Source organism: Haplochromis burtoni, unplaced genomic scaffold (assembly GCF_018398535.1).
Source record: "Haplochromis burtoni strain Fernald_Lab_line unplaced genomic scaffold, NCSU_Asbu1 Contig_3, whole genome shotgun sequence".
Taxonomy (NCBI): domain Eukaryota; kingdom Metazoa; phylum Chordata; class Actinopteri; order Cichliformes; family Cichlidae; genus Haplochromis; species Haplochromis burtoni.
The window spans coordinates 6,998,017-7,010,030 of NW_024582364.1; the positions used below are offsets into that span (position 1 = coordinate 6,998,017).

General features: G+C 37.0%; 1 protein-coding gene across 1 annotated transcript in view; it reads right to left on the reverse strand.

The window, feature by feature from the left end:
- LOC121814448 (macrophage mannose receptor 1-like) overlaps positions 1–11,508 on the reverse strand; it is a 17,568-nt gene extending 6,060 nt beyond the window's left edge. The window contains exons 1-22 of the mRNA XM_042220434.1: positions 11,394–11,508; positions 10,737–11,093; positions 10,327–10,497; positions 10,030–10,185; positions 9,690–9,813; positions 9,244–9,407; positions 8,969–9,151; positions 7,408–7,562; positions 7,082–7,195; positions 6,545–6,660; positions 6,312–6,460; positions 6,023–6,222; positions 5,030–5,154; positions 4,690–4,762; positions 4,392–4,545; positions 4,218–4,256; positions 2,765–2,928; positions 2,585–2,646; positions 2,008–2,108; positions 907–1,052; positions 694–799; positions 342–495 (exon numbers count right to left, since the gene is read on the reverse strand). Of these exons, the coding sequence (XP_042076368.1) occupies positions 342–495; positions 694–799; positions 907–1,052; positions 2,008–2,108; positions 2,585–2,646; positions 2,765–2,928; positions 4,218–4,256; positions 4,392–4,545; positions 4,690–4,762; positions 5,030–5,154; positions 6,023–6,222; positions 6,312–6,460; positions 6,545–6,660; positions 7,082–7,195; positions 7,408–7,562; positions 8,969–9,151; positions 9,244–9,407; positions 9,690–9,813; positions 10,030–10,185; positions 10,327–10,497; positions 10,737–11,093; positions 11,394–11,472 (3,092 nt within the window). The 5' untranslated portion in view covers positions 11,473–11,508. The remainder of the gene's footprint in view (positions 1–341; positions 496–693; positions 800–906; positions 1,053–2,007; positions 2,109–2,584; positions 2,647–2,764; positions 2,929–4,217; positions 4,257–4,391; positions 4,546–4,689; positions 4,763–5,029; positions 5,155–6,022; positions 6,223–6,311; positions 6,461–6,544; positions 6,661–7,081; positions 7,196–7,407; positions 7,563–8,968; positions 9,152–9,243; positions 9,408–9,689; positions 9,814–10,029; positions 10,186–10,326; positions 10,498–10,736; positions 11,094–11,393) is intronic.
- Positions 11,509–12,014: the final 506 nt, after the last annotated feature.

Sequence of the window (12,014 nt, forward strand, 5' to 3'; positions counted from 1 at the left end):
AAAACTCCCTGAAAAACATTCAGTTGGTCCAAAATGCTGAAGCATGAATACTGACAGGGACTACAAAGAGAAAGCACATTTCTTTTATATTTGGTTCTCTTCACTGGCTCCCTTCTAAATCCAGAATTGAATTTAAAATCTTTCTCATCACATACAAGGTCTTAAATAATGAGCCCCCATCTTAGGTTAATGACCTATAGTACTGTATCACCCCATTTGAATTCGGCCACTCTCTAGGTTGACCATTTTCATTTTTGTCAAGCCAGGTGGCATCTGTTCGTTCCTGACACATTACCCAGTCTATATAGCTACAGAATTTCAGCATGATTTTTTTTACTCACTGAGAACAGATTATTATTTTCCCACTTACATCATTACCCAAATTGATGTATGACTTTGGTTGTCCATCAGTCCAGTAAGTTCTCCACTGTGACTGAAATAAACCAATCCACAAGTCTGTAGTAGGCGCATCAGCCATTTGAGACAGTAGAAACACTGAAAATGTAGACAAAGATTTATGGTTAAGATATTTTCTTGCAAATAAAAGTGCACCGTGGTATCAGCTCTAACTTGTGGGTATGCCAAAACTGCACAACAAAAGAAATTCAGTGGTAGTATCATAAATGGACCACAAAAGAGGAGAAGGTAACAAAATCGAAATACATATTTGAGTGAAAAGAAAATGAAACAAACCTTCCACGTCTCTTGAAGTAATAGACACCAAGTTTCCACCCTTTTGTTTGCATTTTTCCCTTGCATCATGCCATGTTAAATTCTGATTGTCAATGATGCTGTAACACTAAAATTGAAAGATGAAAAAGATCAATATAGTGTTCCAAGCACTAAGAACATATTGCTTCAACAGTAAATAATAGAAAGATTAAAAGACATGAAAAGACATCTGACCTTAGAGTTAAATTTTTTCCAGGGGTGTGGACATCCACCTTTTGGGGGCACTGTAGGCACTGCGGCGGTGGTGTTTGCAGGTGTTGAGCTGCTGCGCTTACAAATGGACGCATACTCAAGCCCACAGCTGGAGTCATGCCAGAATCCTGCAGGCCAGGTCAGCATATTAAATTAATAACATTATTGACTTGAATGAATAATTTAAAAAAATCAACTTCAATCAATTTTGATATCACACACTCATTTTATCTTTTGTAGCATGTCGTCTTGAGTAGTTTCTTTTTCTACATACTTTTTACTTTTACTCCCTACATTCTTAAACAAATATCTGTATTCTACTTCTTACATTTTCAAAACAGACTCGTTACTATTGCTTTAACGCTTTAGGGTCAAGTTATTATTTTGTCCCTGCGAGCCTCAAAACATCAAACCGATTTGAAGCAGAAGTCAATCCTGTTCATGTGTTTATCACCAGAGGATGACTCGTAAAAAGAGATGGTGTGTGCCAAAGTCAGGGGTTAAAGGCGGGATGGTGTTTTTCTTTTTTTTTGTCATAACACCACAACAACTGCAGGTGTCCGTACGTTGCGGTTTAGGTACTTTAGCATCATAGCTAGTGCTACAATAGAGGAATGAGCATAATGGGAGTGACTTTTTTTTAAGTGGCAGGTAATTTCAAATTTCTAATGTTTCTATCAGCTCAGCAAACATCAGCAAACACACAAACTGTTTGTGTGCAGTTTTTTACACAGTGTGTTGCAAGCTAAAGGTCCAGCTGCTGTGATGAATTTAAAGTAAAACAGTGTGTGACTGTGACTACATTTCACTTTTTTTTAACTTTTACTTGAGTACGAAGTTGAATGTTTACTTCAACTCAACTTATATTTTCTAATAGTAGTATTTCTAGGATGTCTGTACTTTTGCTGTTCTTTGATATGTGTGTATGGGCTGTAAAGGATACGTATTACTGTGATAAAACTAGGGTGCCAGTAAAACTGAAGGGATAGTTGTGACAGGATGGCCTGAGTGCTATCATTGGGTGATACCACTTGTTCCGTGTATGTATTTCAGTGAAACTCAATCGTATTTCGGTACACTCACCATTGTGATATGTCATGAAAGCACAGTTCTCATCAAAATTCTTGAAGTCAGGTTGATTTTCCTGCCAACTTTGAAACAACAACTGAGAACCATCCATCCACCTTAATGTAACACAAAAAATACATTTGTTTAAATATATCTGTAAAAGATTTGTGACAATAATACCAAGACAGTGGCATACTGGGTTCATTAAAGATACTCTTATCCTTCTTCTTTTTGGTCACACTTTTGTTGTTTTTAGCTGTAATAACTGAGTAAAATTGGTGGGAAAGATTACAAATAGGAAACTCCAAAATTTTACAAATACAGACAAAGCTTCGCAAATAGAAATGCAAATAGATCTGCATTTGCAGTTAGAGCTTAAAGTATTTGGACAATAAGACACATTTAATTTCCCCCTTTGTGTATCAGAACAGTAGATTTTAAATCAAACACTCAAGATATGACTGACTGAAATTAAAACTGGTATACTTATCTGACATGCTGCCTTGCACTAAGTACTTTTTAACTTGCTGTTACATAAATTTAAGTTAATTGTAAATTGCATTTACGTTTTTGTCACTAAATTCATACTCACTGAAATGTTCCATCAAGATCTACAGATAGGCCAATCCAAGAATTCTGATAACCTGTTGAAATCTGCACAAAAACATGGATACATAGGAAAAAACTGTCGGTGTCTGGATGTTTAAGTTTTTGCAATTATAACTTAAATACCCATTGCCTTGCTAAATGTTTTACAAATGCCATTGCTCACCTGTTTCCATAAAAATATCCTTTCTGCTTCACTGTTGATAGATACCAGGTCACCATGCCTCTGTCTGCAGAACATACGGGCGTCCTCCATGGCCATCGCCTTTTTGTTAATGTAATACTGAGCCCCATTCCATTCTAGCCACCCATCAGATGTCGTGTTATATTCTGAGAATAGATAAGAAATGCGCAATCTATTTCAGTAAATGTGCAAATAGTATGACCCTCTTTTTCAAAAATTTCAAAGAAAACGTTATAAAAACATGTTTGGAAACTACTGTAAATGTGTTAGATAAGCAAGTCTTAAAAAAATAACTTTTTTCATGACAAGCTCATGTTTTTCCAGCTGTTCACAGTGAGGCTTTAAAATTATGAACAACAACTGCATGTTTTCCATCTTTTCCTCAAACTACACAATCCAATTTTCCTTTCTTCACTGTGAGGTTTATGCTCATACAGTATCAATGAGATCTGGTTGTGGCAGATGGCCCCGCTTCCCTGAGCCTGGTGCTGCCAGAGGTTTCTTCCTGTTAAAAGGGAGTTTTTCCTTCCCACTGTCGCCAAAGTGCTTGCTCATAGGGCCTCATATGATTGCTGGGTTTTTCTCTGTATGTATTATTGTAGGGTCAACCTTACAATATAAAGCACCGTGAGGCAACTATTGTTGTGATTTGGTGCTGTATAAATAAAATTGAATTGATAAACAAATAAACAGTTCAACTATGAAAAAACAGTTCAGTCTAATTCAACTGATCCTTGCACCGTCAGATACAGAGAAAAATAAAGGATGGTCAGCCATTAAATCCTTTCAATGGGCTTCACACACTCATAGAACTGATTTTCTATTTACTATTACTATTCTCACAGGTTTTTATCTTGTTTTGTTTTTTGAAACCATTATTCCATTATTTTTTGAGATTTCAGAAGAGCAAGTCTAGGTTCTGTGTCATATTTTGGATTTGTTGTTGGATTATGAATGGTAAACAGCCTGTATTTGTATAGCACTTTATATAAAAAACGCATTTCATATGAGTTCATAAACATTCATACATTCATATATTCATTGTACATGTGTCCTAGCAGACACAGCTATGGTATCAATTTCAAAAATCAAAAGTGTTTTCTCAAGTTATCGCATTCACAAACACAACACCCATCCATCCCATCTGCCTGCCCAGTGGGGGTCACAGCAGTACCCCATCAGCCTTTAACAGCTTAGTGGTAAAAACAAAACAAAACACAATAATATTATTCAGCCTATTATTATTATACTTATTATATTATACTAGTTTCAAATATTTGCCACGCAGAAAATCAGCATCCATGAGACATCAGCTTCCCTGTCAGCATAGTATGAATAATGGTCTCAGCCTGGTAATCCCAATAGAAAGTCAACAGTCATGTAAAGATGCTGTATGGCAGTATGGTCAAATTCCTCAATGCGCTGGTGCACTTACCAGGGGTGACAGGGTCTGGAGCCGGCTTTAGGGTGACTCCTGTGAAGCAACAAAAACAGAATATTGTTGAGTTACTAGTGACCAGCTTGACATTGTGAGAATACATACAATAATCTTCTGGTCCAAAAAAAAAATGCTACATAAAAGAATTGTATAACTGTGACCATGATGTACCTGCGTGGACTTGACAAATCCAGTTATTGTACTTCTCACAGTGCACATCGCTCCAAAAAAAAGTTTTCTGCCAATAATTGGATTTCATTTCAGCACATGATTCAGCGTTATTTTCATTGTTTGGCTCTCCATCACTCCACTCTTGAAAGTTTACCTTTATACAAAAATAAGATAATTATGAATAGTAGCAGTAGTAATAGCAGCTGTAACATCAGTAATATTAATAATCATCATCTTGATCGTTATCATCATTTAGGCTACATAAACCATTGTAGAGAGTTAAAAACTGTAAACTCACCGGGGATCCATCGCTCCATACATAACCTGTGTCTGGGTCAGGAGCACTAAGTCCAATCCAGTATTGATTAGGCCTATAATGGACAAATGTATGTTCTAAATGTTTATACTTGTGTAATTTCTTTTTCTTGCTCAAAGACCTTTTATTTACTTATTTTGTGTAAATATTTTGTAAAAACATGTTTCCTTTTTTCTATCAGTGATTATGCTAATACGCAACTCATTGCTTGAAAATGATAAGAATCTATGACTGCCACTAATGTTTGACTTAGGCTGGAGGTGTACTTTACGAAAGATTTTTATCTTATGTAGCTCTGATTGTAGACCAGATAACACCATACCATGAAAATTGCCTTGGTAGTAAATCAGCACTGCTGTGAATGCTGACTAGGTCTCCTCCAATGGCTCTGCAGTAATCTCTAGCCTCGTACCAGGTCTTTCTCTTTTCTGAAGCCTCTGTAAAGATCTTAAACAAAATATAAGAAACTGAATTGTGATCTAAAGCTTTGGTAATACTTGTACATTCAGAACTACATGCTAAACATGGGCAGTCATCTCTGTTTTCATGTCATCCTTGTTATGAATAAGATCAACAGAATAATCATATCCTTCTACAACAGAAAGGATTATGAGTAGGGAAGTGACAGAAACCCATGTGCAGAAATGATCAGAAATCACTAACAAAAAGGAAAGTCAAGTTGTTGGCAAAAAGTCACAACTGTCACAGATATTGTGAAATTGATGGGACACACACTCAAAACAAAATTAACATGTTTTTCCTCTGCTTATTCAGCAAGAGTTTTTTGGTTGTTTTTTTCATTTTTTTGGGCCAGTTTTGAAGTTGGCTCTGCAATCCAAACGGTGATATTGCAGCTAAGCTAAGAGGAATACCATCTATATTTACATTCTGGGATGTTATCACAAGCCTCTTGTCATGTGTCAATCCATACTTTCTTTTGCATAAATGATGCAAATGACAAGTGTAGTTTGGTTGGAATGAAATCTTTCCTACATAAAACTGATCACAAGGTTGTGAAGCTTTTCTTTATTTGTTTGATTTTTTTGGGGCTTATAGCAGCACAACGCATTCTGGTTTCAATAATTTTTCGGAGTAAAATAACATCGGACATGTCTTTACCCATTTATTCTTTTAACAAAACCAGTTAATATTGGTCCTCTGCTACTGCCTTGAATCAGGAAGAGCTCAGGGTAACTTACTTGTTTATAGTGCTACTATACTGCTGCTCTTGGTAACTCTACTGTTTGTAAAGGGCTTGTAAAAAATAGAGACTGCAGAATACTTAAGTCATGTACTACTGTGGCAACCACAGTACCTTATAACAGATGCCTCTGGATTGCATCTTAATCCATCCATCTGTGCAGTTAGGCGTGGCAGTGGTTGGTGGAGCTGGGGTTAAAGCTGCCCCCTCTGCCAGGTGTTTACAGATGTATTTTTCCTTATTGGTACAAGACAACACATCCCAAAGGCCAGCAGAATGCCCAGTTGCCATAGCAACACAACCCTGCACGTGACCTTGTGTTATAAAAGAAAATGTTAGCTGTCATTTGTGAAGACACCTGCCAACTATAGTTTACATATAGATCATGAGATTGTTTCATTACCTGGCATATGAGTGTTCCAGTGAGTATATCTCGCGTAGGCATTGTTGGTCCACATAAAATATTCTCTGTTTTTCAGGTTTGAGAGACCTATCCAGAAGTGTTTCTCTGGCCTCAGCCCCACCAAGCTTACAAGGAAAGTATTATCCACCCTGGAAATATTTACACAAGTTAGATTATAGACTGCCTGATGCAAAATTACATATACTTTTTTTTTTTTATGAAAACTATTTTACCCAGTTGAAACATCAGCTAAGTAAGAGTTTGAGCTCTTGCAGTCATCGTTGGCTTCATGAAACGTCTTTGTCTCAATCCCTACAAAGTAGCAGTAGGATCCATGTCTTTTCCAACCCTGCATTGCAGAGAAACAACAGTTGGAGAACTATTCAAGCCTGTCATTAAATGTTGTCTTTCTGTCTTTTTGTGATAGCAAGGAGTAAAACACCAGAATGCAGAATCACACTGCATCAGTGTGACTACTTGTTTACTCTACAGGAATGTGTTTTTTTTTCCTAAAAATGACTAAATAAGATGTTCTCTTAATCTTTTTACTATAAACAGCACCCAAATACAATGTTTCATTAGGCATCATACCTTACGTGTATGCTGGTTTCCCAGCTATTTCTTGGACCACAGGCACAAAAGTAGCTTTAGACATTGTGCCATTTGAAATATACAACAGCCTTTACAAAACAGAAACAGATAACAGAATGTGTGCATTCGACCAACCAGATGCAGACATTCTTTGGAAAATATATGAAAGGTTCACATACAGTTTTGCAGCCTGCGTTCAGCTCCACTTCATCTCCAGAGGGTTCAGAGTCACTTGTCTTCATGCAGATAAAGCCATGTTTCTCGTCACACACACGGTCAGCCCAGTTTCCATTCTGCAAGAATGAAAAGAACAAAATATATGTGGAAACTGAAATTAACAAGAGATAGACAGGCTACGGTGCATATCATAAAACAAAGACCTAATTTTCTGGATATTAATGGACCTTCCTGGCATCCAGTGTTCTTTAACAGAACTGCATAGTTTTACAGAAAAAAGCTGGCGTGTCACAATCATCAATAATCACTCCCACACTGTGCACCTTACCTCCCCTCTGATCAGAACACAGTCTTCTTGTTCAGAGGTGACAGTTGGTTCCCGAGAGTCCCAGCTAGTGTAACTCACAGGAGAATGATCACTCCAGACAAACAGCCTCTCTCTGTTCCTATCGTTTAGTCCAATCCAGAGTTCATCAGTGGATGCTGCAGACAGAAAATAACATTAATTGTTGTATAATCTTCTTGATAAATTCTGCTCATTTGCTACTCTTTAGATGTTACTTTTGCACTTAAGTTTTAGACTGCTGCTAATCGTCTGCCAGAATTGCTGGACTTGTAAACAAACTTCATTATATGTGAGATGTGCAGCGATACAGGGATCAGTCAACAGAAAGTGACTGAATGCTTATGAAGTGACAAAATCCAAAACCTAGTTTTGTGTCCAAAATAGCAGGATTCCCAAAGTGACCGACTAATGAACGGTCATTATCCTAAAGAGGTAGTCTGCATGGTAGGTCTGAAGTGACTGTTAGCTGTGGTGAGAGCCCTGGATTTTCTGAAGGTGGTGGACGGCTATACATTTCCAAGAATAGATTGCTCACAATTGTATTATCTGTGTAGCTATAAAATAAGATATTCATTAATATCTGTGTTTGAGTGTGTTTTTAACTTTTCAGTGTGATGTTCAAATTAGACATTTTAACAATTAAGGGGAGACAACTTCTAATGACTAAATTACAAGCTGAACACTTCCTGGAGTTTTAACAGTTAACTTGATATTTATGTGGGATTTGCATCTTTCAGTTAAATGGACTGAAGTGAATTTAGGGCTTGAAGTATAAAGGAGCATAAATTTGTTCAATATTCAATCACCTGACTTCTTGTGACTTTAGTTTTATGAGGTTAAATGTGTTCTCAAAAATGGACTATCTGATATAATCATGTTAAATCGAAAATAGAATTGAATTTAAAATCCTTCTCATTACGTACCAGGTCTTGAATAATCTGGCACCATCTTGTCTTAATGACCTTATCACCCTATTAGAGCACTTCGCTCTCAGCCTGCTGGCTTACTTGTGGCTCCTACAGTAAAGTTAAACTTCATTCAGCTTCCAAGCCCCCTCGACTATGGTTCAGAGAGGTAACTGTTGCTGTGATTTGCGGTATATAAATTACATAAAACTAAATTGTTGGTCTTTTTCTTAGATCAACATGTTTGTTTGTCTAGGATTCACACTGTATATGACAAATAACATTGTTATGATTTCACAACTTTGCAACTTGGAAAAAACTTGCGTTCGGCATTGGTATGTGATCATTGTTAAGGTTTGGGGTGTAGGGTTAGGGTTTGGTGTGTGGTGTGATGGTGTTTCCACATCACAACACTATGACATCACTGCAATGTGATTGATAACTTGCAATGTTGAAACTGGACAAACATTACTTTTGTTGATCCAGGAACATACCAACACAATCATATTAGATCGTGCCTCAAAAATATTTCAGTTACTCACCAGCAATTGCATAAAAATTGCATAAATATGAAAAGTGTTGGGTGAAGGTTATGTTAAAGGAATGCAAATGGTGCTCAGAAGTTTTTATTGCCATACCATATCCAAGTTGAGAGATGATGAAGCTTTGGTCCTCCACATTACGAATGGTTACTAGGTCTCCTCCTTCTTTACGGCAAGCTTTCTGAGCATCGGACCATTTTTTTGTTTCATTACGATAAAGGTAAAAGCAGTGGCCATTGTAGGGGATCCAGGGTGCTGTACAAAATCCACTCTCGGGAGCTATGAAGCATAAGAAGAACAAAAGAAGATCAAAGAAATAGAGTCAATCAAGTTTTTTAAGAGAAGGGTAGAGAAGGGATTTTTTTCTATACCTTCAGTAGGTGCATCCAAAGGTCCTTCACTGTAGCAGATGTATCCCAGTTTCTTGTTGCATTTTGAACTTTGCCAAGAAAACTGAACAGCGCCATCAATAATTCCACACTTATATCCTGGATTAGAAACTGGATGTCCTACAGAGCAGTGATGGTAAATGATACTTGTCACTTATGAGATGAGACTCGGCAACTTTCAATTCACAGGATTCTCAAGATATTTAGAAGCATTGTGTGTATTGTGTATGAGCATTTTAGTTTTCGTGAAAATGAAATAGAAGCCTATGATTTCTACCCAAGAGTGATAAGGTTATGTGACACACATATATCAATAAAAAAAGATGACAAACATGATCAAGATGACTTGCTGAAATATTTTAACAACAGTAATGTAAATTATCATCAGAATGGTAACACAAGCTCCTGAAACTTGAAAAAAAACTTACCTGAGCTCCCAATTCAGATATGCATAAGGATTCCCATTAGACCACTTCCACACATAATCTAAATGCTGGAAGATCAGTCCAACCCAGAGCTTGTACTCCTGTCCCCAATTTGTCCCTAATAGTGCTGTCAGTAGAGTTTAACAGACAAAAGAGACAGAGAAAACAAAAGTTACCAAGTGTAATACTCAAAACATAATCATCAGCTGGAGCAGTGTCTACAGTCTACAGACCACAACAACTTTAATGTTTCAAGTTTTAGCTATTTGTAAAACTCTCTCAGCTTAAATGAATTGTTTTGTTTTCAATATATTCAGTGTAGTGTGGAGACTTGTCTCCTTACCTGAAATATAAGCCTGCTCATGAGGATTGCTGATACTGAGCAGGGAGGCACTCTGCTGTTTGCAGCTGGCATCAGCCTGATCCCAGGTCAGCGCTGACTGTGTATTGAGCTGATAAGATGCTCCTGTTGTAGGGTCTTTGTTCCAAGTTTCTTTGGCTGTGACACGAACACAGTTAAGGTATTATAGTGTTACACTGAACTTGTACCTCAAGATGGCGTTCCTCAACATTTAAATTTGGATGTCCAGGTTCTGCTTATTACTCTGAAAACCTGTATTAGAATTTGTTGTGTACTTACAGTTAGTTGGGCAGTAACCCCAGAGTTCATGATCATATTTTGTTTCAGCCGCACACCATTTACGGTTCCCTGGAGAGTCAAATGCAGTGCACTCCGAATACCAATTGCTTTTGTAAAAGAAAGGAAACATGCACGGCCTCCCAGCTGCATTTCCTTCAATGGTGTAAAGTTCTGAAGGACCAAAATAAGGAAAACATATAAGAAAAGAACAAAGAATAGCTTGAATAGTTTAAGCAAAATGATACTTTTATCATTTATCAACATCTTGTAATCATTTGACATCCTATCTTTGCATTACAACTGTTTTGGAACTAAATATGAAAATCTACAAATTTATTATGCCACTAATATTATTTCCATAAAAGTTATCATGAATTACTTTACAATGTATTTTTATTTATTTCACTTACCTGTATATGTTCTTGTGCAAGCACCGCTGGAAGTCCCAGAAATTGTAAGGTGGCTACTGGGCGCAACTTTATTTGAGAGCACGGCTGTGTTATCGGCAGTGAGGTCAATGTAAAGTTCTTGGCCTTTGAGAGCGATCACAGTTTCATTCTTGCATTCCCACTTTTGGAGCTCACTGGTTTCATCACAATCATACAGGTTTACTTCACTGCCCACAGTTTTTCCCTGAACACCCAGGCACTTGTTCTTATTCTGAACCAAAAGTCGATCCCCAGATGTCCAGCGAATGTCATTGCAGTGGTTATTTAATTTTACCAAACAAAAGCCAGTGGCCCTGTTAATTAGTTGAAATTGGGAATCTGTAGAGAAAAAAATATTGAAAAACAGTACTGTTGGAGATGTAAAAAAAACAAAGAAAATCTTCATCCATTTATCATACTTGCTTCAACTGATTTTTATATTTATAATTGCGGAAAGTTTACTTAAAGAACAGGTTTTATGATAAAATCACAAATAACTCATTGTAGAATTGTAAAAAAAAACAAACATAAATACAGGAAACGATGGAGGACACAACAATCTTACATTTAGTGCAGACAGGCAGGACGCACGATACTCTGTAAAAGCCTTAGCAAAAAATACAAGAAATAGTTGATTACCATCTGAAGCCAAACAAAGAAATGTTTGGATGAGAAGCACAAAGACTGTAGAAGTTATCCTCATTGTTAGTAGTCCCATTCCTGTGTCTTATATTTTCATATAAGCTAGTTGCACAGGAGCAAAACACAGGGTGTGAATGATTGTCAACCATGACTCTTTATATCATCCTGTCTTGGGTCATCATGATGAGTGATGTTTTACAAGAAAAAGGAGGGGAGGGTTACTGTTACTTTGCCTCACTGACTTGTATACTGATTTTCTAGCTTATCCAAAGAAACAAAAATGTAGACATTTTAAACCTGCAGTCAGCTGAGACTGAAGAAGTCACTTGGATGAGTGATGAAACTGTTTCTCCCACAAAACGCTACGTCCAGATGAACAGAATCAACTTTTGGAGACATACATGAACTAAACTTTGTATATAGTTTGCTGCTTAATTTGTTTTGAGTCTGTTTCTGGGTCCAGTAATTGTGAGAACATCGGCTCATGACACAGTATCAGTCAGAAATAAGAGCTTCCTCTTTTTGAAGAACAATTAATCAGTGCAGCAAGTCATTCTATTTACAGTCAACTCTGACATGATCAAATGCATAGTACGTCACTTCTGATCATGAGAGTAG